The following is a 25229-nucleotide window of genomic DNA, read 5'->3' on the forward strand; positions in this document are numbered from 1 at the left end:
CTGGGACTGAGTCCCATATGGGTCTCCTTGCTGGGTGGGGGCCTGCTTCTCCCTCTGCCGGCCACTCTGCCTACCTGTGCGCGCGCGCACGCGTGCTCTCTCTCTCTCTCTCTCTGACAAATAAGTAAAATCTTGGAAAAAAAAAAAAGCCTGCCTTAAAAAAAAAGTTTACTTCATACATGTAAGGTACTTAGAATGGCACCTGACATGAATGGTAGTTATCAATACTATTACAATACTGGGATATAAATTTAGTAGCATTTCAATTAAAACATTAATTTCCTTTATTCTCATCCTTTTATTCTAATGTCAGGGCAGATAGACTTTATTTTAAATGAGACACAGTGCTCATCTTCAGAATTTATGTAAAAGACTGTTTGCTACACGGTGCAAAAAAAAAAAGCATGTGATTTTTCTTTGTTCTTGTAGTTGTGATGGGGCCATCTCTTGCCAGCTGTATGACTTTGAATAGGTTCTTTAATTTCTCAGAGCATCTGTTTTTTTTCACGTATGAGATTGGGAGTAATACCAACTACGTCCCAGTATCAGAAGTGCCTAGCTCTGTGCCTGCCATGTTATAAATTAATGCCAAATATTCCTTAAACAAACATGATGTATTTGGTTAGGAATACAAGGCTTAATAACATACGCTGTGCCCTTAGAGCGTAGTGGTGGGTATAGAGTAAAGGAACAAATAGTGTGGCAGGCAAATGCCGTGTTAGACATAATGCCAAGATGTTGAAGCATCAGAGGATGGCACCTAACACCATGGAAGGCTGACCTCCTGTGCTGAGTCTAGCAGATGTAGGAACCCACAGGCAAAGGAGAACAAAGTATCATGGCAGAAACAAGATCACATCTGTGATCCTGATAAAATACTCCTTTCATTTGACTTTCTTTTGAGTATTTTCTCCTGTCTAACTACCCATCCTTAAATAACAGTGGCTATATACACCAGTATTGCCTTGTCAATGGATTAATACTGAATTTAGCACTTTTTTATCAGTTGGGACTACATTCTACAGAAATTTCAGTTTCACCTAAAGAAGAGAAATGAAATTAGTAGACCGTTGTGAAAAGAGAATACATGATAACTGAACTATTCACTAGCAGCTGCGCTAGTGAAATGAGTAAGGACTTTTATGTGAAACACCTGGGTTTGAATCCTGGTGCTGCTGCTTTGCAACTCTATGACTGGGGCAAATTACAACTTCTTTTAATCTTGGTTTTCTCAGCCGCAAAATGCCAATACTCGTTCTTAGGGACACTGAGGATTTGAAAAAATTTGGTATGATTCCTGACTAGTGATTTGTGCCCAATAAAAGATAACTATTATTACAAATGGTTTCCATGTAAAAGCCTTGGGGCAAGAGTGAAAGATAAAACTAATTATAATTAATCCACTACTCGCTAATAAGCAAACTGCTTGAAGGCTTGGAAAGGTTAACCTTGGACTTCTATATTTTACTTACAGTAGTTCGAGTAGGGGAAAAAAGTAAAAATATGCCCAGATTTTATATTATATGTGACATAATATATATGGATATATATCGAGGTAAGTTCAGAGTAATGAACTGTTTTCCAAACACCATTTTGCCCCTGCTTGCAAATATAGGGAAAGCGGGGATTATTGGGTAGCGTGGTGGCAGAACCAAACATATGAACGGTGCACGTTGAAGGTTTTGTATAGGGCTATAATTTATTTGAGCTAGGCTGCTTTACCGAATTTTAAACAACTCCATCTTCTGGGGTGGGTGCTGAGAGGAAGCTGCCGAGTTCTCGGGAAAAAGAGAGGTGATCACTGATCAGCTCTGTGAAGCTATCAAAGGAGGGTCCAGGATCCACCTATTCTTTACGTGTAAAAAGAATAAAAGAATACCCGTACACCTATCATTCCAGTTTAAAAAGCAGGATTCGATCTCCTCTTTCCACCAACCAACATGACGGTTTTTCAGACCGAAGGACATCCCGCTCGGCCGCCAGCCGGTCCCTCCGAGGCCCTGGCCAGAGGATGAATCAGCTCTCCTGAGCCTCCCGGGCAACCCCAGAACTAGAATCGCTCTCGAAGTACCCTCAGCGTCAGTCGGGCCGCGTGACGAGGGCGCCCCACATTGCCCCTCCCCCGGGCGCGGAGGGTCACGTGGGCGCACGGCTCCGCCCCGTCGCCCAGTCCGCGGCGTGGAGGGGCTGGCTTTCGCCCCGGAAGTGGCTGTCTTCAGCTGACAGCTGCTTGTAAGGTGGCGGCGGCCGGCTCGGAGCAAGATGGCGCTGCGGCCGGGAGCGGGAGCTGGCGGCGGTGGGGCCGCGGGAGCCGGGGCTGGGGCCGCCGGGGGAGGCAGGTGAGTATCAAGAGCCGGGCGGGGCCCCAGGGCAGGCCCCGCGGGGGCGAGGGTTTTGTGGCGGTTATGGCGGTTTTCGCCCGCTTCGATCCCTTTTCCTTTGGTACTGGGTTACAGGAGAAGGGGGTCCTCCGGGGACCTAGGCCGAGGGGGTGGCGGAAACCCGGCGCCCGACTCCTGTCTCCCAAGCTCAGGGGCACTGGTGCTGGGGCCGAGCAGCAAGCGAAAGCGTCCCAGTGCGGGGAGGAGAGGAGGAAGAGGAGCAGGAGGAGAGGGTCCGCTTGGCTGGGCTGGCACCCGTCCGGGGCTGGGGAAGGCGACCTCTCGCTTCTAGCCCGAGCGACCACACTTCCCTTTCCCAGGGCTTTCCGGGCTTGACCAGGGTTAAGGTAGTGAAGGCTCTGAAAAATCTGGCCACAAAACTGAACAGCCGTTTGCAAGGTGTGTGTGTTTGTGTGTGTGTACTATTTGTCTTCTCCCGTTTAAAATGTCCTGTCCTTTTTATCACCTCAGCAACACAAAAGAAACAGCAGGAAAAGCTAAAGACCTTTGAATTAATAAAGCTCTTGTAGACGTAACTCTTAAGACTTGTCACCTTATTAAAATCAAATCACTGTTAAACAACAGTTACGCAGTTATTAGAACAAAGCTTCCTGACTTTTACTTAGTCCTTAAATGAATCTGCCCTCTGTCATATAAAAATTGCCGTTGTTCTCATATCCAGAATGATAAAGAAGAACGTCTGCCACTTGGCAAGTTCATCATTTAAGGAAATCCTTTAGTCGGGGAAGTTTTCACCCCACTCCTGTAATGACCTAGTCTGAGTTTGTTTTGTTAACCAACACATAGTACATACACATTTGAAGATAAAATTAGCTTTTTGTCTTAAGCATCCTAAATTATTTTTGGAAAGCAAAGTGATGGTGTTTCCATAGGCAGTGTTTTAATTTTGGAGTCAGGAACACTAAGAAGTGTAAAGTCTTTAAAGTTACCACCTCCTGCAAGTGCTTATATATATGCTAGGGAAAAAGGGCTGTGGCTGTTGAATGAACCACGTGTGTGCAGCCCCATTTCCCATTTCCTTGACACATCTTTTACTTTAGATTTAAAACTTTTGTTTTCTAATCTACACTGTCTCATTAGAGTCTTTCATGAATACTTGATATAAGTCAATTTCTGGCTGCAGAAGACAAATATGTAATCTCTTTTCTCTGTGTGATGACGGTTTCTAAAATATTCTTGAGTGGCATTAATTTGATCAAGTATATGATTAATTATGGCACTAAGTTTTGAAAAAATATAAATTTGGTATTTTAGGCCTGTGGATTTTCTTTCGGTGGTTTGGTTTGGTTTCTGTTTTTTGTGCGTGGAGAGGACCTCATGTGCAGAAAGTTGAGTGGATCATTTCCCTTAGTTTATCGTGTTTTAATGTCACCAGTCCATGTACATTCATTTTTAAAAAAATAAGTATGGCCTGAATTGTGATAGAAGTTAGAATGATTGATTTTAAAATTTCTTTCATCTATAAAAGTTGGTTGGGGTAACATCGAGTTCTCAAACTCTAGACGATAGGGACACCTGGGTGGTTCAGTAGGTTGGTAGCTGTCTTGGGCTTTGGTCATGATCCTGGGGTCCTGGGATCCAGTCCTGCATTGGGCTCCCCTCTCTGCAGGAGCCTGCTTCTCTCTCTGCCTGCCGCTCCCCGGGCTTGTGTGCTCGCTCACTTGTGCTTTGACAAATAAATAAGTAAAATCTTTAAAAAATAAATAAAACTCTAGAGGATATATGGGAGAGAAAAGTGGTCTAAATGTTCCTTACCTTGCAAAATGTATGGTAAATGTTACATATATTGGAAACTTTCTGAGGCGGAAAAGCTGTATACTCAATGCAGAAAGAATATTACAGTTTTTAGAGAGAAGTGGTGAGGGCCAAAGTTATTTTATAAGGAAGTTAACATTGTGATAGCCTGGGTATATATTAAGGGAGGAGAAAGAAATCCAGGCAACCTTTCTCAGTGTTTAATGGAGAAAATCCAGGAACTATAAGGTACCTTATTTCTTAGATACTCTTCCTGTTCTAAGAGACTAAACAAAAGCAATGGCTTTTCTAGCTTCATTAACATTAGCCTACTTTTGATTGATATCCTGGTTGGGCTACTTTCAAATAAATGACAGAGTTATATAAAGAACAAAATTTACCCAAGAGACGAGAAGTACAATTTTTTTTTTTTTTTTTTTGAGACAAGTACTGCAGAGAAGAAAGAATTGGAAGATCTTGATTAGTCTCTATCCTTCTGGGATATTATCATTTGTGAGCTTGTCTATGTTTTTCCTTCTGTTTTCTAAGCTCCTGAAGGACTTCCTCATCTTTGCATCTCCCACTGCTTCTAGTACATTGTAACAGAGAAAACATTCTATAAATATTTGTGGCTTTAAGCTACATTGAAAGCAAAGGAGGTGTTTCAGCTGGGTCTCATTTGGAGGAAGAGGAAGGGGTCAAGGGACTGTCATAAGAAATGTGAAGGCCTACTGAACATTAAGGGAACAGTAGGTAAGGCCAGATGGATCGTGGCATTAAGTGGGAGATGAGTTTTGTGAGCCTAAACTGAGAAAGTTATGCTAAAACTGGAGGGAGCCTTGGATATAAAGTAAGGAAATACAACTTAAGGGGAAATCACTAAGTAGTTTTGTTTTGTTTTTTTTTTAAGATTTTATTTATTTGACAGGCAGAGATCACAAGTAGGCAGAGAGGCAGGCAGATAGAGAGAGAGGTGGAAGCAAGCTCCCTGCTGAGCAGAGAGCCTGATTCGGGGCTCTATCCTAGGACACTGGGATCAGGACCTGAGCTGAAAGCAGAGGCTTTAACCCACTGAGCCAACCAGGTGCTCCTCACTAAGTAGATTTAATGCCAGGAGTGCCTTATCAAATGGTCCTTTAGGAGCACCTGGGTGGCTCAGTGTGTTAAGCCTCTGCCTTCGGCTCAGGTCATGGTCTCAGGGTCCTGGGATTGAGCCCCTCATCAGTCTCTCTGCTCAGCAGGGTGCCTACTCCCCCCACCCCCGACCCGACGCACCTACTTGTGATCTCTGCTGTCAAATTAATAGATAAATAAATCTTAAAAAAAAAAGGGGGGGGGGCGCCTGGGTGGCTCAGTGGATTAAGCCGCTGCCTTCGGCTCAGGTCATGATCTCAGGGTCCTGGGATCGAGCCCCGCATCGGCCTCTCTGCTCTGCAGGGAGCCTGCTTCCTCCTCTCTCTCTGCCTGCCTCTCTGCCTACTTGTGATCTCTCTCTCTCTGTCAAATAAATAAATAAAATCTTAAAAAAAAAAAAAAAAGACAAATGGTCCTTTAGGAAGACACACCTCACCTGTGCTCTATGAGCTGTATTAGGAGTTTGAGAGTCTGGAAGAGGGAGATGCTTTAGGAGATTTTGTTGGAGTCCATGCCTGCGAAGGGAAGTATTAACAGAGGTAACTGAAAGGGAAGGATGAACCAGATAGAGTGTGACAAGTAGACCTCCCGGTTCTGCTTTCATGCTCGCATATTGGTAATAAATAGTGGTTTTACCTTTGAAATTAAAGTATTGGTCGTCTTGCTGCCCAGTGTTTGGATTTGAGTTTTTTTGTTTGTTTTTTGCCAAACTTTTGCTGTCTTATCAGTGTCTTAGCTGCTTGTTGATGTTAGTTGTCTAAACATTCTGGAGAATCATATGAATGGTGCATAGGTCACTAGTTTGGGTTGCTTACTGGAATAATCATGTTTGTCAGTAATGTTCTTAATTTCGTTTTTATTGGTTTTCAAGGTAGCCTTTATACATCCTATACATTTATTCTTGTCTGTTTGGTTATCTTAGTTGGGACCTTGGCAAACTTGCAGTTCTGTGTCATTTGACAGAGGGGAAAATAGAACAGGATAGTGAAGGGGTTTGCATAGAACTTTACACTTATGGCTGAACGGGGAAAAAAGAAAATATAACTTGAGTTTCTAGTTTTTATTTAGCCACTAAGCCACATTGGTAATTGTAATCTTTAAGACTATTTGGAGAAGTCTTGACAAGTTGATACATTGCGTGTGACTGGCTTTTTAAAAAATTGATACTACCAAATTTCAACTTGCAGTTTAAACATCTTATCTAGGTAACACGGCTTACCTAATACATCTTGTGTGCATTCAGAAAAGCTGTTCATTATCGAAGCCTCTCTTTGGGCATGGGCCTGCTTGTCAGCAGTAGAATTGCTAATAGTTCAAATCCTCTACAGAGCTATAAATCACATATAACCAGGTAGATATCCAACTAGAACTTTGTAAACCACCTTACACAGTTGTTGGTTTTTTTTTTTAATTAAAAATATTTCAGAGCTAAAAGACTCTAAAGTTTGGTTTTTAGCCTTTTTCCTGGTAAGGGAATGTTAGGCATTAGAAAAATGCAAGAGCACATAAGTTTGGCATATAATTCCTGGATTTCACTAGATTCTTTAAAGATTAATCCAAAACCCCCTTCAGATACTTGACTCCCAAATTGAGTCTTTCCCACTCAGACTTTTTCTTCCTTGAATTGTCCCATTTTCTTTCCCTCCAGGCTCATAGAAAGAAGTCCCTCTTCCTTTTCAACTCAGATCCTTTTTGCTTCCTTCCTTTGTTAATCTCATTCCCTCAAAAACTTTGCTTTATCAATTACTAAGTATATCTTTTCTATCCTAACCCTTTCTCCTTACAGAGTCCAAGAGCAGCTCTTCCTCTTGACATTGTTTACTCAAAGGTCAGCATTTCGGGGAAACAGCTTTTTTGTTAATCCTCATTCTGATCACCTTTTCTAAAGCATTAGATTCTGGTAACTACTTACTTCTTTCTGAAATGTGTTCCTTTCTTAGTTATCACTCAATTATTACTAACTCCCTTGGTTTTCAGTGGCCATTCCTTACTCAGTTTGCATCCTAAGAATTCTCCAAGTTGCCTTTTGGTGTCTTCTCCCTATATATGCAAATTCCCTTAGCTATTTTATTCACAACCAGGGCATAATTTTATTATTATTTTTTTTTACGTTTGTTTAGAAAAACCTAACTAGGGGCACCTGGGTAGCTCAGTCAGTTAAGTGTCTGTCTTTGGCTTCGATCATCATCACAGGGATCCTGGGTTGAGCACCACATCAGCAGGGAGCCTGCTTCTGTCTCTTCTTCTGCCTGCTGTTCCTCCTGCTTGTGCTCTCTCTTACAAATAAATCTTAAAAAAAAATAAAATCTTGGCTGGATTGATCTAAACCCTTCTCCTGAGCTTGAGTTACTTTTTTGATTGCCTGCTAGATTGCTCCTCAAAGAGGCACTCACTCCTGCCTCCTTTCTCGCCAAACCTACTCAACAGTTCCTCCTTTTAGGAAACAGTATCACCATCCTTACCATTGCTCAGGCTCCAAATTCTCAGCCTCATCTTCAGCTCTGTCTGCTTCTTCTCTGCTTTTCTCCATCCTGGCAGTTGCCAGGTCCTCTTGTTTCTTCCTTTCAAAAAGCTTTCATTTGCCACTTCTTTTCTAATCCCACCACTCTGGTTATGGCCGTTTTCCTCTTACAAGTTTATTGTGGTAGTTTCTTAACTGATTCTTTTTGCTTCAAATCTTCTCTGCTTTACCCTGTTCCTTGAAAAACCTAAACCACATTTCTGATTATTTCACTTAGAAATGATCCCTACTTGGAACCTCTGACATCAGGGAAATGCAGATCAAATGACAGTGAGCTAATACTTCATACTCCTTAGCATAACTATTGTTTAAAAAAACCCCACAAAATAACAAGTGTTGGTGAATATGTGGAGTAATTGGAGCCCCATGCATTGCCAGTGAGAATGTAAAATGGTGCCACAGGTGTGGAAAACAGTTTGGCAGTTTCTCAGAAAATAAACACACAATTACTGTATGACAGCAATTCCACCCCTAGGGGTGTGTGTGTGTGTGTGTGTATCCCCAAAAGAATTGACGGGGGGGGGGGTGCTCAAACAGATACTTGTAAACCAATATTCATAGCAGCATTATTCACAATAGCCAAAAGGTAGAAACAATCCAAGTGTCCATCAACAGATGAGTGGATAAACAAAATGTGATATGTACATACAATGGAGTATTATTATTCAGCCATAAAAAGGAAAGAAATGCTGACACCTGCTACAACTTGGATGAACCTCGAAAACATGTTAAGTGAAATAAGCCATATACAGAAAAGACAGGTATGGGACGCCTGGGTGGCTCAGTTGGTTGGGCATCTGCCTTCAGCTCGGGTCATGATCCCAGGGTCCTGGGATCGAGTCCCACATGGGGCTCCTTGCTCAGCCGGGAGCCTGCTTCTCCATCTGCCTGCAGCTCTCTGTGCTTCTGCTCTCTCTCTGACAAATAAATAAATAAAATCTTAAAAAAAAAAAAAAAAGGACAGGCATATTGGGGCGCTTGGGTGGCTCAGTCATTAAGCGTCTGCCTTTGGCTCAGGTCATGATCCCAGGCTTCTGGGTTGGAGCCTCACATCTGGCTCCCTGCTCAGCTGGAGAACCTGCTTCGCCCTCTCCCACTCCCCCTCTTTGTGTTCCCTCTCTCGCTGTCTCTCTCTCCCTCTCTATCCAATAAATAAGTAAAACCCTAAAAAAAAAAAAAAAAAAAACGAGCGAGAGAGAAGGACAAGTATCCTATGATTCTACTTAATATGAGGTAGCTAGAAATAGGCAAATTCAAGACAAAAAGTAGTGAGCACCAAGAGTTGGGGAGGGAGTGATGAGGACTTATTCTTTAATGGGTATAGAGTCTTTATTAGGGATGATAAAAAAGTTTTGGAAATGGATAATGGTGATAGTTGTACAACATCATGAGTGAATTTAATGCTACAAACTGTACACTTAAAAGTGGTTAAAGTGATAAAATTTGGGGATGTGTATTTTACCACAGTTAATAATCTCTGCCTTCATATAGTATTCAAAGGAAAATAAAAGGTCGTCCACAGTCTGCTTCTCTAATTCTATATCTTATACTCAACCTTAAATCATTTCTCTAGACACACAGCTCTGGCCTCAGCTTTTGCTCAAACTGCAGTGTGACTTTGAGGTTCAGCTTAAAAGATGCCTTCACAAAACTCCCTGAGCTATTACCTTCCTTCTGGAAGGAAAAAGATTAATTTGATTATCAAATTTTCTGTTAGTATTTTGGACTTCTCCCAGCCACAGAGTCTTCAAGAAATAAGAAATTCTGTACCATCTGAAAGTAGTTCTTGTTGGTGCCTTCATTTAAAAAAAAAAAAAAAAAAAGGCACTTTAAAGGGAAATGTTTTCTGATAAAATACAAACTTCATTTAGTACAGGTTCTTAATATAAAACAATTACAAAATGAGTGTTGTTTGTAAAAGAGTAACATCAAATAAGCTAGAGAGAGAAATGTATCGTGTTTTAAACTAGGTTTTGTGAGTAGACAGATAAAAATTCTATTTTAAATATAAAGTTTATAAAATAAACACTTTTGTATTAAAAAAAAATCTCTGTTAGATGAAAAAAATTTCATCTCTGTTAGTATATTGGACTTCTCCCAGCACTTAGCATATTCTCTCTGACATTAGAGTTAGTGGCCTGCAAGCATGTCTTCAGCAAAACCGTAAGCTATTTCAATTCCTCCATGTAGGAGGTACTCAATAAATATTCGCTGAATTGAATCTAATCTAGCCTTCTCATATTATGAATGCAGAAATTGGAATCTAGAGAAGCCACACAGTGACAGGACTGGGACTAGTTTCAAGGTCTTCTGTTTTCTAATTTAAAAATGTTCTCCCTGTGCGTGCATGTGTCTTACAGATGTTCATTCTGTGTTGATACTCACTATCTACTATAGAACAAATGGCAGGACCCTGTTTACATTTCTTTTGTTTATTTAAAAAATTACAGGTTTTATTTGACATCTTTGTACATATTAAAATCCTGATATTTTTCTTCTGTTTTCAGCTTCATGTTTCCTGTTGCAGGTGGAATGAGACCCCCTCAAGGTATGTGAAAGCTGAAGTTTTAAACTTTGCACTGTCATGTTTCTGAACTTGGGAATAAAGTGGATAAAAAAGTTTGTTGCTGCCAAATAGAGTAAAAATTTCCTACAGTTTTGAAAAAAAAATACATATATATATTTGCTATTCTTAAAATTTCTCAAAAATTTCCCCAAAATACCAAAAAAAAAAAAATTCTCAAAAATTGTGTAATTCTAGATTGTTAGCTCCATAGGGCAGAAGCTTTGTCTGCCGTATGCTCATCGGTATCTGCAGCTCCCAACATACTGATAGAAGATGATAGGATTTCTGTGGGTGTTTGTTGAATGCTAAATGAACCCCTTTAATTATTTTCTATTACTGTGTTTTCTCTATATGAATTTGGTCTTATGTTTGTAAGAAATCATATGTTCTGGTGCAGTATAAATTCTTTTTTTTTCTCTTTTAAAGATTTTGTTTGTTTATTTGACAGAGAGATCACAAGTAGGCAGAGAGGCAGGCAGAGAGAGAGGAGGAAGCAGGCTCTCCACCAAGCAAAGACCCCGATACGGGGCTCAATCCCAGGACCCTGGGATCATGACCTGAGCTGAAGGCAGAGACTTTGACCCACTGAGCTATCCAGGCGCCCCAGTATGAATTATTTCTTAAGTCTCAGTTTTATTCTTTTCAATTTCTTTACTGGCTATATCCCTTCTCTCTGTTTCAGACAAGGGCCTACCAGTATCAATTCTAGCTGTATCTTTAGGACAACTATAGCGAAGGGATACAATCTTGATTCATGCAGCTGTGCCACTGGGACACAGCACTGAAGAAAGAATATGTCTGCCTTTCTCTTCTTTCTGCTCACACCCTCTTCATTGTACCCCCAACACATACCAGTCTGCTTCTAACAACCGTCTCTTCTCACAAAGCCAGTGTTGATTGCTTATGGTAGAATTGCTAGAGAAACAGAAACTCCCACGTCACCAATAGAGATGAAGGATAAAGAATGGCTCAGTAGCAGGTGGTCAGTGGCTCATACTGACTTTGTCTCCATTCGGAATCAATGATGGAGTTGAGTTTCAGGTAAATTTTTCCAAGGGTCAGTTGTATTATTTTCATTGTGCTGACATTTATGCATTATTTAAGCTATCTGTAATTAGATGTGTCCCAGATTTAGAGCGAGTGGTTTGAGAGCTTTTGTTCTTTAGGAGGGTGTTACAGAGTTATTCATTATTGTGGCTCAAGATTTTGCATTTTTATAAAACTTTCAAGTAAAAATCTTCATATGGAGCAAGAAGAGAGCCCAAAAGCTTGCCTAATATTTTTTCTTCTGGAATTTGGAATTGCTTTTGAGATTTTTTTCTTTTTACAAAGTATGTTAGCATGGATTTTTTGATCATTAGAAACCTTTAAATTATGCATGGATTAACTCTGAAAGCATATACGAGAAACTGACAGCAAGAGTAGCCACGAGATCATGAGTAGTAGGTGAACAGGAGACAAGAGAGAGATGAGTTTTCACTGTGCATACTTTCATGCCTTTAAATGTTGTACCAGATGCCTGAGTTACCCATTGAAAAATTAAATAAAACTAATCCAGATGAACAAAGCTTTAGGTGCAAAGGGGCAAGAGGGAAAACATGTAAGTTCCATGAGGGTAAGGACCTGGTTTTGTAGACCGCCATGTCCCTAGAATGGTACCTGATGAGGATTCGGCCCTCAAATCTTTGAATAAATGGTTGAATGAATAAGTGAATGCTACTTCTAATGTACTTGTAAATATGGATGTTCATGCTTATGAGATTAAACTGTGTTTAAATAACCTTTAAGGTTTCCAGAACTCACAAGGTAAATGCAGTATATTTTACCAGACTTTTAATTTTTTTAAATCAAAATTTGATTAAAAGCTCCTTGTAGTAGAACCAACATAAATGTAATAAAGTGCAAAATTAGATTGAAATTTGTATTCGGGCCATGTAGGGATTTTGTGTTGTTCACATTTGTATACCAACTCTCTAGAACGGTGCCTAAAATATAGTAGGCATTCAGTATTATTTATTAAATTATATACTTTCCATCCTGATGGTTATTTTGTGGTAAATGTTATATTAACTATTCATGTAAGGAAAGAGAAGAGGAATATCATTTCTTTAAGAATGTTAGGTGTTGGGGCGCCTGGGTGGCTCAATGGGTTAAAGCCTTTGCCTTCGGCTCAGGTCATGATCCCAGGGTCCTGGGATTGAGCCCTACATCAGGCTCTCTGCTCAGCAGGGAGCCTGCTTCCCCCTCTCTCTCTGCCTGCCTCTCTGTCTACTTGTGATCTCTCTCTCTCTCAAATAAATAAATAAACTCTTAAAAAAAAAAAAAAAGAATGTTAGGTGTTAAACAGCTTTCCAGATAGGAAACTGAGGCATGAAGTTAAGCAAGTCCCAAAGGTACTAAGTGACATTTCTCATTCGCCTCCACAATTTGTGCTATTAGTATGTATGCTATTGTATAGTTATATGCTGCTGCATAAAAAAATACCCCAAAACTTTAAAAATACAAACTTTATTATTTCACATTGTATCCATGAATCAGGTATCTGGGAATGGCTTCACTGGGTGGTTTTGGCTCCAGACCAAAGAGATTGCAGTGAAGATGTCAACCTCGTCTGCAGGCATCTTTAAGTTTGTTAGGGCTGGGTGATCTCCAAGATGGCTCACTCATATAGATGACAAGTTTGTGCTGCCTTTGGCAAGAGGTTTCAGTTCCATGCCACATGGATTCTTTATAGGACTGCTTGAGTATTCTTATGATGTGGCAGTAGCTTTCCCCAGAGCAAGTGATGGAAGAGAGCAAAGAGGAAGCTGCAGTGGCTTTTAAGAACCAGCCTTGGGGAGTGCCTGGATGGCTCAGAGGGTTAAGCCTCTGCCTTCAACTCCAGTCATGGTCTCAGGGTCCTGGGATTGAGCCCCTCATCAGGCTCTCTGCTCAGGGAGGAGCCTTCTTCCCCCTCTCTCTCTGCCTGCCTCTCTGCCTACTTGTGATATCTCTCTCTCTGTCAGATAAATAAATAAAATCTTAAAAAAAGAAAAAAGAAACCAGCCTTGGAAGTTACACATGCTCATTTAACCATATCCTGTTGGTTGTACTGGTCAGTCCTATTCAGTATGGGAGGAATGACAGGGAATGAGTACCAAAAGGCAGAAATTGCTGGGGTCCTTCTTGAAGGCCAAATACCACAATTAGGCCGTCCTGCCCATTTTTTAAATATGCACAAAAATTCTGTAAAAAGTTTATTATCTTCACAGATGAAGTTTTACAACTTACCCAGGATTGCATAGCTAAGTAAGTGATGGACCTGGAATTCATACTCCAGTCTGTCTCACGCCACGGCCTGTGCTTTTCCCACTACACTGTGCTGCCTCCCAAGTAACAAGTCCTTCATGTACTTACGGTGTTAAGAAAATAAACTTTAAGATACATTAACTTTACTGGCACCTGGGTGGCTCCGTTTGTGAAGCATCTGATTCTTGATTACAGCTCAGGTCGTGATCTTGGGCTCATTGGATCAAGTTCTGTGTTGGGCTTTACACTTTGTGTGGAGCCTGCTTGGGATTCTCTCTCTCCCTCTGCCCCTGCCAAGAGCGTGTGCATGCGCACACTCTTTCTCAAAAAAAAAGGGTTTTAAGTAAAAAATAAATACATTGACTTTAATGACACCTTTGTTTCTCAGCAGGACTGATGCCGATGCAGCAGCAAGGATTTCCTATGGTCTCTGTCATGCAGCCTAATATGCAAGGCATGATAGGAATGAATTATAGTTCTCAAATGTCCCAAGGACCAATTGCCATGCAGGTACTTGCCTCTTAACCAATTGTTTACGAAGTTATTATTTGATGTTATGTGTTACGTACTAACTATGTGCTAGGAGCTTGATGTTATATTTGGAAATAAATGTCTGCATCTCAGGTGGCTTCCTTCAAAATAAAATAAAGATATGATCATAGGAGTTGGAAAAAAACAAGGTAAGTTATGTAAGGAAAATCTGGTGCCTAGTTTAATTGATTACTGGCTTAGAAGAATTTTAGAATGACATCTTGGAAAGTTCAGGGACCTGATGCCATGAAGAAGCATTGTTAGAAATAACATTGTTCTCATGAGAAGGAGCAGTGCCATTGTTTGGAAGACTTAGAGCCTTCTGTATATTGAATTATGTAATCCCCATAATTTTTTAAAGAGGTGGTGTCTCCATTTTTCTGAGAAGGAATCTACAGGTTTGTGAAGATGCTCACAGAGCATCGGAAGCCAGGATTTGAACCTAAGTCTTGAGTAAGTCTGTTTTATACAAATTCTACGTTGAATTCTCTCTCAATTGAATAGTTTAAAGCAGTGGAATGATACAGTCAGATTTGTATTTCAGAAAGGTCATCCTGACTACGGACTAGAGAAGGATTGGAGGGAGAGAGGAGGGCAAAAGTAGATAGAAGGAGAATCATTAGAGGGCTCATGAGTGAGAGCAGGCGAGATGCTGACTGATTAAAGCAAATAATGTTACATTTTAATTTTAGAATTGGTGAATGAAATTGATAATATCAGGATTTAGTAAGCACTAAGATAAGATGGGCTTCTTCCATTTTGGATCTCTCTTTGTAAATTATCTTCTCTAGCTACGATATCCATTTAAACCAAGTAGCCAAATAAACTGAATCCAGGAGTCAGGTCTTTGAATGGCTGAATCCAGAGTGTTACAGTATTTTTTTTTTAATAAACATATTGGGGGCACCTTGGTGTCATAGTTGGTTAAGTGTCCAACTCAGTTTCTGCTCAGGTTGTGATCTCAGAGTCGTGGAATCAAGCCCTGAGTTGGGCTCTGTGCTCAACATGGAGTGTGCTTAACACTCTCTCCCCACCTCTGCCCCTCCCCCCACACTGGCTCTTTAGAATAAATGAATAAATCCTTAAAATAAATGTGTTCCTTCACAGATAAGCCAGAACCAAAAAAGTCTGCATACTGTTAATAAATATTATAATGGCATATATTTTGTTTTTGCCAATTATTTAAAATGTTATATGGGGCGCCTGGGTGGCTCAGTGGGTTAAGCCGCTGCCTTTGGCTCAGGTCGTGATCTCCAGGTCCGGTGATCAAGTCCCGCATGGGGCTCTCTGCTCAGCAGGGAGCCTGCTTCCCTCTCTGTCTCTGCCTGCCTCTCTATCTACTTGTGATCTCTCTCTGTCAAATAAATAAATAAAATCTTTAAAAAATAAAAAAAATAAAATGTTCTATGACTGTGTTTAATTATGTATTCAGTATATTAGTACAGTAACACATTGTATTTGCAAAAATGTATATAATTTATAAATAAGTAATATTCAGCATTTATGATCAGAATTTAAGTGTTGAAGTCATATAAGCAAATAAAGCTTCTGTTCTATATGTAAAGATTTGAGAGAACTTCCAGAATCATTCTTCATTCATCTCAGTAAAAGAAATGGGACTAAATTGAGCTTTTGTAGGTTTTAAATCCATGTTACTCAGCTTTTGCTAGGTTATGTTACATAAACAGCAATCCCAAAATCTCTGCCTTAAGAAAACAGTTTATTTTTCATTTGTGATGGGTGTCCTTTGTGGTTTGGCTGTGACTCCAATCCATGTTCTCTTTATTTTTTTTTAAAGATTCATTTATTCATTTATTTGACAGACAGAAATCACAAGTAGGCAGAGAAGCAGGCAGAGAGAGAGGAGGAAGCAGGCTCCCCGCCGAGCAGAGAGCCCCACGCAGAGCTCGATCCCAGGACCCCAGAATTGTGACCCAAGCCAAAAGCAGAAGCTTTAACCCACTGAGCCACCCAGGCACCCCCAATCCATGTTCTCTTTATCCTGAGACCCTGAGATCCTAGGGTATCCCAGACCCTTGACATAGGGAAAAGAGATGGCCAGACCCTGTTAAAATGTTTAGAGCTTCCTCTCAGAAGTGGCATTTATCGATTACTTCTATTCACCAAAGTAATGTGTCCAAAACAAACAGCAGTAGGGGAAGAATATACCAGGAAGAATATACTAGGGATGTATATCTTAGAGTAAAGACAGCAAATAGCTGGAAAGAATCTACCATAGAATGCAATGTTGTTGTTTATTGAAGTATAGTTAACACACAGTGTTATATTAGTTTTAGGTGTACAATATAGTGTTTAACCAATTGTATACATTACCCAGTCCTTACCAAGATAAGTGTACTCTTTCCTTTTTTTTTTTAAGATTTTATTTATTATTTAAGAGAGACTTATTTCACTTAGCATTGTGCTTATACATTATATATATTTAAATAAGTATTATTATAAGTATAATGAGTATTATATGTACTTATACATTATACACTTATACATTATACTCTCTAGGGTCCATCTGTGTCATGGCAGATGGCAAGATCTCATTCTTTTTTATGGCTGAGTCATATTCCATTATGTGTGTGTGTGTATATATATGGAGTACATTCATCTTTGGATAGACACTTGGTTTGCTGCCATATCTTGGCTATTATAAATAATGCAGCAATAAACATAGGGGTGCATAGTGTTTTCATTTTCCTTTTTTTGTTGTTAAATTTTATTTACTTATTTGAGAGACAGCACAAGAGACAGCATGAGCACAAGTTGGGGGCAGAAGGAGAGGAAGAATCAGACTCCCTGCTGAGCAGGGGGCCTGATGTGGATCTTGATCTCAGGACCCCAGGATGCTGACCTGAGCCAAAGGCAGACACTTAACTGACTGAACCACCCAGGTGCCCCATGTTTTCATTTTCTTCGGGTAAATACCCAGTAGTGGAATTACTGGATCATATGGAATTCTATTTTTAATTTTTTGAGGAACCTCTATACTGTTTTCCACAGTAACTGTAGCAATTTTAATTCCACCAAAGGTACAAGAGGGTTCCTTTTTCTCTACATCCTCACCAGCACTTGTTATTTCTTGAGTTTTTGATTTTAGCCATTCTGACCAGTGTGAGGTGATATCATTGTAATATTGATTTCCATTTCCCGATGATGAGTGATGTTGAGCATCTATTTTTTCATGTGTCATTGGCCATCTGATGTCTTCCTTGAAAAAATGTCTATTCAGATCCCATTTTTAATCGCTTTGTTTGTGTTTTGGTGTTGCATTATATATACTGAATAGATACTGAATTATTTTGGATATTAACCCCTTGTCAGATATATTATTTGCAAATACCTTCTCCCATTCAGAAGGTTGCCTTTTCATTTTGTTGGTGATTTCCTTTGCTGTGCATGAGCTTTTTATTTTGGTGTAGTCCCAATAGTTTAATTTTGCTTTTGCTTCCTTTGTCTGAGGCTACATGTCTAGAAAAATATTTCTATGGCCAGTGTCAAATTACAGCCTGTGTTTTCTTCTAGGAGTTTTATAATTTCAGGTCTCACATTTAGGTCTTTAATCCATTTTGAGTTTATTTTCGTGTATGGTGTAAGAAAGTGGCCCAGTTTCATTATTTTGCATGTTCTTGTCCAGTTATCCTAGCACCATTAGTTAAAGAGGCTGTCTTCTCCCCCATTGTATATTCTTTCCCTTTTATTGCAGATTAATTGACCATATTTGCATTGATTTATTTCTAGGCTCTCTGTCCTGTTCCATTGATCTGGTTTTGTGCCACTACCATATTATTATTGTTGTTGCTGTTTTAGATTTTTATTTATTTATTTATTTATTAGAGAGAAAGAGAGCATGAGCAGGGGGAGGGGCAGAGGAAGAGGATGAAGCAGACTCCCCTCTGATCTGGGAGCCCAATGCCATGCTCAGTCCCAGGACCCTGAGATCACGACCTGAACAGAAGGCACTCAACCAACTAAGCCACCCAGATGCCCCAGTACCATGTTGTTTTGATTACTACAGCTTTGTAGTATATCTTGAAATCTGGGGTTGTATACCACCAGCTTTCTGAAGATTGCTTTGGCTATTCAAGCTCTTTTGTGGTTCCATACAAATTTTAGTATTATTTGTTCTAGTTCTGTGAAAAATGTTGTCGGTATTTTGATAGGGATTGCATTGAATGTGTAGGTTGCTTTGGGTGGTATGAATATTTTAACAATATTCTTCCAGTCTATGAGCTGTCTTTCCATTTGTGTCATCTTCAGTCTCCTTCATCAATATCTTATAGTTTTCAGAGTATAGGTCTTCTGACTCCATCGTTCAGTTTATTCCTAGGTATTTATGACTTTTGGTGTAATTGTAAATGGGATTGTTTTCTTAATCTCTGTTTCTGCTACTTCCATTATTAGTGTATAGAAATGCAACAGAGTTCTGTATATTACTTTTGTATCCTGAAACTTTACTGATTCATTTGTTAATTCTAACAGTCTTTTGGTAGAATCTTTAGGGTTTCCTATTTATAGTTTCATGTCATCTGCAAATACAGTTTTACTTCTTCCTTATCATTTAGGATGCCTTTTATTTCTTTTTCTTGTCTGATGGCTGTGGCCGAGACTTCCAGTACATGGAATGTTGAAATGTTGAAAAAAAGTGGTGAGAATGGATGTCCTTGTCTTGTTCCTAGTGTTAGAGGAAAAGCTCTCAGTTTTTCACTATTGAGTATGTTAGTTGTGGGTTTTTTATATATGGCTTTTACTGTATTGAGGTATGTTCCCTCTAAACCCATTTTGTTGAGTTTTTAATCATGAATGGATATTGTATTTTGTCAAATGATTTGTCCACATCTACTGAAATTATTACACAGTTTTTGTCCTTTCTCTTGTTAATGTGATTTATCAATGCTGATTGCAAATATCGAGCCACCCACTCTTGCATCCCTAAAATAAATCCCACTTGACCGTGGTGAATGATTTTTTTAATGTATAGTTGGATTTGATTTGCTAATATTTTGTTGAGGATTTTTACGTCTTTGTATCTCAGAGATTTTGGCCTATAGTTTTCTTTTTTTGTAATGTCTGTCTGGTTTTGGTATCAGGGTAATGATGGCCTTATGGAATGAATTTGGAAACTTTCATTCCTGTTCTATTTTTTGGACTAGTTTGAGAAGACTAGGCATTAACTTTTCCTTAAATGTTTGGTAAAATTCGCCTGTGAAAGCATCTGGTACTGGACTTTTGTTTTGGGGGAATTTTTTTGATTATTGATTCAGTTTCATTGCTAGTAATCAATGTTTATAAATTTTCTGTTTCTTCTTCATTCAGTTTTAGAATGTTAAATATTCCTGGGAATTTATCCATTTCTTCTAGGTTGTCCAATTTGTTGGTATATAATTTTTCATTGTATTCTCTTAGAATCATTTGTATTTCTGTGGTATTTGCTGTTATTTCTCCTTGTTCATTTCTGGTTTTATTTATTTGAGTCCTTTTTTTCTTGACGAGCCTGGCTAAAGGTTTATCAATTTTGTTTTTCTTTACAAAGAACCAACTCCTGGTGTCATTGGGCTTTTTTTTTTCCAAGTTCCTTCAGGTGTAAGATTAGGTTCTTTATTTGAGATTTTTCTGAGATAGAACTGTATTGCTGTAATCTTCCCTCTTAGAACAACTTTTGCTGCATCTCAAAGATTTTAGACATTGTGTTTTCATTTTCATTTGGCTCCATGTATTTTGAGATTTTCTCTTTGATTTCTTGGTTGACCCATTCATTGTTTAGTATCATGTTATTTGTGTTCTTTCCAGATATTTTCTTATGGCTGATTTCTAGTTTCATACTGTTGTGGTTGAAAAAAATGCATAATATGATTTCAGTTTTCTTTAATTTATTGAGACTTGTGGACTAAGATGTCATCCGTCCTGGAGAATGTTGCATGTGCACTTGAAAAGAATGTGTAGTCCGCTGTTTTGGGATGGAATGGTCTGAATATATCTGTTAGGTCCATCTGGTCTAATGTGTCATTCAAATATCTCTCCGTTGATGTAAGTGGAGTGTTAAAGTCTTACTATTATTGTATTACTGTCAGTTTTTCTCTTTATGTCTGTTAATGTTTGTTTTATGTATGTATCCTATGTTGGGTGTATAGATAATGATAATTTTTATATCCTCTTGTCCTTTTGTCTCTTGTTAGAGCCTGTTTTAATGTCTATTTTGTCTGATGTAAGTGTTGCTACCCTGGCTTTCTTTTCACTTCCATTTGCATGGTAAATGTTTTTATATCCCTTACTACCTTTTTTTTTTTTTTTTTAAGATTTTGTTTATTTATTTGACAGAGAGAGATCACAAGCAGAGAGAGGGAAGCAGGCTCCTCGCTGAGCAGAGAGCCCGATACGGGGCTCAATCCCAGGACCCTGAGATCACGACCTGAGCTGAAGGCAGTGGCTTAACCCTCTCAGCCACCCAGGCACCCCTCCCTTATTACTTTCAATCTGCGTGTGTCTTTACCTCCAAAGAGAGTCTTTTGTAGGCCGCATATAGGTTGTGGGTCTTGGTTTTAATCCATTCAGTCACCCTATGTCTTCTGATTTGAACATTTAGTCTATTTATATTTAAAGTAATTATGAAGGGTCACTTGGCTGGCTCAGTCAGTAAAACATGTGACTCTTGATCTCCGGGTCATGAGTTTGAGCCCCACTTTGGGCATAGAGCTTACTTTTAAAAAATTAAAAGAAAATAAGTCTCTTAAATAATTATTGATAATCATGTTCTTTTTTCTTTTTTAAGATTTTATTTATTTGACAGACAGAGATCACAATTAGGCAGAGAGGCAGACAGAGAGAAAGGAAGGGAAGCAGGATGCCCGCTGAGCAGAGAACCTGATTCGGGGCTTGATCCCAGGACCCTGGGACCACGACCTGAGCCGATGGCAGAGGCTTTAACCCACTGAGCCACCCAGGTGCCCCGATAATCATGTTCTTATTGCCATTTTGTTACTTCTTTATGGTTGTTTTTATCATTATTTTTTGTTCCTTCTTGTCTTGCTGTCTTTCCTTGTGGTTTGATGGCTTCCTTTAGTATTATGTTTGAATTCCTCTCTTTATTTTTTTGTATCTATTACAGGTTTTTTTATTTGTAGTTACCATTAAGTTCATATATAACATCTTATGCCTGTAGCAGTCTATTAAGTTGATAGTCACTTAAGTTTGAACTCATTCTAATAGCACTACATTTTTACTTCCTGCTCCCATATTTTATGTATATGATGTCATACTTTACATCCTTCTATTTTGCAAATCCCTTGGCTAATTTTTATAGATATAATTGGTTTTACTGCTTTTGTGCTTTAACTCCATGCTGGTTTTATAAGTGACTAATCAACTACTTTTATTATATGTTTGCATTTTACCTGTGAGATTTTTTCCTTTCATCATTTTCTTATTCCTGATTGTGGCCTTTTCTTGCCAAAGAATTCCCTTTAACATTTCTTTTTTTTTTTTTTTTTTTTTTTTTTTAAAGATTTTATTTATTTGAGAGAGACAGAGAGAGAGATCACAAGTAGGCAGAGAGGCCGGCAGAGAGAGGAGGAAGCAGGCTCCCTGCGGAGCAGAGAGCCTGATGCGGGGCTCGATCCCAGGACCCTGAGATCATGACCTGAGCCGAAGGCAGCAGCTTAATCCACTGAGCCACCCAGGCGCCCCCCCTTTAACATTTCTTATAAGACTGGTTTAGTGATGAACTCCTTTAACTTTTGTACATTTGGGAAATTATTTATTTCTCCTATTACAAATGATAACCTTACAGGGTAGAGTATTCTTGTTTGCAGGATTTTTCCTTTTAGCACTTTGAATATATCATGCCACTACCTTCTGGCCTGCACTGTCTCCTGAAAAGTCAGCGGATACCCTGTATCAGTTGTCCCTTGTACAAGGGAAATCCCATAAAGCTATCAGCTGACTTTTCTTTTTTCTTGCTGCTTTTAAAATTCTCTCTTTATCACTACTTCTTATTTATTGTATGTCTTGATATGGACCTCCTTGATTTATCTTGTTGGGGGCTCTCTGATTCCTGGATCTGGATGTCTGTTTCCTTCCCCAGGAAGTTTTCAGCTATTATTTCTTCAAATAAGTTTTCTGCCCCCTTCTCTCTATCTTCTTCTGGTATCCCTATAAAATGAATATTGTTATGCTTGATGCTATTGCAGAGTTACCTTAACCTGTTATCATTTATTATTATTCTTTTTGTTGTTTGTTGCTGTTCAGGTTGGTTGCATTTCATTAAGCTGGCTTCCAGATTGCTGATCTATTCTTCTGCTTCCTCTAATCTGTTGTTGATTACCCCTAGTGTATTTTTAAATTTTAGTTATTGAATTCTTTAGCCTTGACTGGTTCTTTTAAACATTTTCTCTTTGTTGATGGTCTCACTGAGATCCTCCACTGTTTTCTCAAGTCCAGTGAGTATCTTTGTGACCATTACTTTGAACTTTTTTTTTTTTAAGATTTTATTTATTTATTTGACAGAGAGAGACAAAGATCACAAGTAGCAGAGAGGCAGAGAGAGGGAGGGTGCAGCAGACTCCCTGCTGAGCAGACAGCCCGATGCGGGGCTTGATCCCAGGACCCTGGGATCATGACCAGAGCCGAAGGCAGACACTTAACCGACTGAGCCACCCAGGCGCCCCTGCTTTGAAGTCTTTATCCGGCATATTGCTTATCTCCATTTCATTTAGCTCTCCTCCTACACTTTTTGATGTGGGCTTCTCTCTGTAATTAGCTGTGGAAGGTCTATTCTGCCAATCTTCAGGTTGTTTTCAGAGTTAGTCACATAGATGTAATTCCTTTCTCAATGTGTCCATGGGAGGAGGTGAGCTCAGGATCCTCCTACTCTGCCATCTTCCCCAAACTACCCTCATTCTGTTTTTTGTTTTTGCTTTTGTTCTCTTAAGTAGGCTATACACCCAACATGGAGCTTGAACTCATGCCCTGAGATCAAGAGTTACATGCTCTAGCTCTACCAATTGAACCAGCCAGGTGCCCCCTGGTTTTTTTTGGTAGTAGCTGTTTTAATGGGAGTGAGGTAGTGTCTCATTATAGTTTTGATTCGCATTTCTCCAAAATATGATGTTGAGTATCTTCTCATGTGGTTTTTGGCCATTTATATATCTTTTTTAGAGAAGTGTTTATTGAGGTCTGTTGTCAGTTTTTGAATTGAGTTTTTTTGTTGTTGAACTGTAAGAGTTCTCTATATATTTTAGATATTAATCCCTTATCAGATGTGTGATTTGCAAATATTGTCTTCCATTCTGTGGGCTCCTTTTTCTCTGTGGATAGTATTTCTTGATGTACAAATTTTTAAGGTTTTCATGGAGTCAAGTTGTTTATCATTATTATTTTTTAATGTTTGTTAGAATTTACCAGCAAAGCCATCAGGTCCAGGACTTTTCTTGTTGGGTGATTTTGATTACTAATTAAATCTCTGTGGCTATATGATAAGCCTTCTCAAAATTATTTTAGCTATTCTAGTTCTTCTATCTTTCCATTCATGTTTTAGGATAATGTTGTCTACATCTATGAAAAGTCTTCTTGGGGTTTTGATAGGAATTATGGTAATCCTTTTTTATCAATTTGGGGGTGATTGACATCTTTAATATGTGGATTCTTGCATTATATGAGCAGTATATGTGTCTGTATTTAGGCCTTTGATTTCTGTCATCAGCATTGTATAGTTTTCACCATATAAGTTCTTTAAATGTTTTGTTAGATTTACATCTAGGCATTTCATTCTTTTGAGTAATTATAAATGGCATTGTAGTTTTTATTTCAGTGTCCTATTCATTGCTAATATATAGAAATGATTGATTTGGGTGTGTTCATTTTGTAAAAATTATAGGAATTTTTTTTGTAGATTCCTCAGGGTTTTCTATAAAGATAGTCATATCCTTTTATCAAATTTTAACATACCATATTTGCCTTATATTTTTTTAAAGAATTGAACAAAACAGTTATAATTCCATTCTTCTACTTCCCCAGAGATGGTTATCATTATCAAAAATTCAATGCTTGGGGTGCCTGGGTGGCTCACGGGGTTGAAGCCTCTGCCTTCGGCTCGGGTCATGGTCCCAGGGTCCTGAGATCAAGCCCCGCATTGGGCTCTCTGCTCGGTAGGGAGCCTGCTTCCTTCTCTCTCTCTTTGCCTGCCTCTCTGCCTCCTTATGATCTGTCTGTCAAATAGATAAATAAAATCTTAAAAAAAAAAATTCAATGCTTATTGTTTTTGTATGTATTCTTATACTTCTACTATTTTACATGTTTGAATATTCTTGGACATTATATATTTTCTAGGTTTTTTGCCCATCTGCATTTGATTTTTTTAATTTGACATTGTTTCTCTCCTAGATTTATCCCTGTTACAGAATGAAGCCAAGTTTGTTCATATAGCTGCTGTGTTGTAGTATTCTAATGCATGGGTATATATACTTTGGTTGATGGAAATTTAAGTTGCTTCCAATTTTTTGCTGTTTGTTCTGGTTTTATTGATTTCTAAGAGTTCATTGTATATTCTGGATTCTTGCCTTTGTGGTTATTTGTGTTGCCAGTATCTCCTCCTGTACTTTGGTTTGTCTTTTCATTTTGGTGGTAGTGGCCTGTGTTGTAAAAGTTAAGACAGATGGATAAATCATTTCTTTTTTGGTTTTGAGTTTTATGTCTCATTAGATATAGTCCTACTCTGACATCATAATATTATTCTCCTGTATTTTCTTATTAAACCTCTCTGGAGCTGATCTTAGGTATCAGTGTGGGTCTAAAGTTCTAACTTTATTATTTTCCATTTGAGTAGCCCGCTGTCTTCAAATCATTTATCAATAGCCCATTCCTTACTCATTGATTTCTAAGATTACTCCTATACTATCCAATTTCTTTAAATGCTTTGGGTTAGTTTGTTTCTGAGCTCTTCTGTTTATCCCATTACTATCTCCGTCTATCCCTGCATCAATAACTAGCTTAGTCTCCTAATTTTTCTAGCCCAAGATAAGCCTTAATAACTGCTTGTGTGGCTCTTCTT

At 38.9% G+C, this 25229-nt stretch overlaps 1 protein-coding gene across 13 annotated transcripts in view; it reads left to right on the forward strand.

The window, feature by feature from the left end:
- The first annotated feature begins 2211 nt into the window (after nt 1-2211).
- Nucleotides 2212-25229, forward strand: part of SYNRG (synergin gamma) — an 86265-nt gene continuing 63247 nt past the window's right edge. For 6 of the 13 annotated variants that reach the window (XM_045984345.1, XM_045984347.1, XM_045984348.1 and 3 more), the window contains exons 1-3: nt 2213-2339; nt 10299-10339; nt 14034-14155. In XM_045984345.1, the coding sequence (XP_045840301.1) occupies nt 2263-2339; nt 10299-10339; nt 14034-14155 (240 nt within the window). In that variant the 5' untranslated portion in view covers nt 2213-2262. Of the gene's footprint in view, nt 2340-10298; nt 10340-14033; nt 14156-25229 lie in introns of those variants that run through there. The other 7 variants (XM_045984349.1, XM_045984355.1, XM_045984356.1 and 4 more) reach the window with 5 other exon arrangements.

The sequence above is a fragment of the Meles meles genome, chromosome 18 (genome assembly GCF_922984935.1).
Source record: "Meles meles chromosome 18, mMelMel3.1 paternal haplotype, whole genome shotgun sequence".
NCBI lineage: Eukaryota > Metazoa > Chordata > Mammalia > Carnivora > Mustelidae > Meles > Meles meles.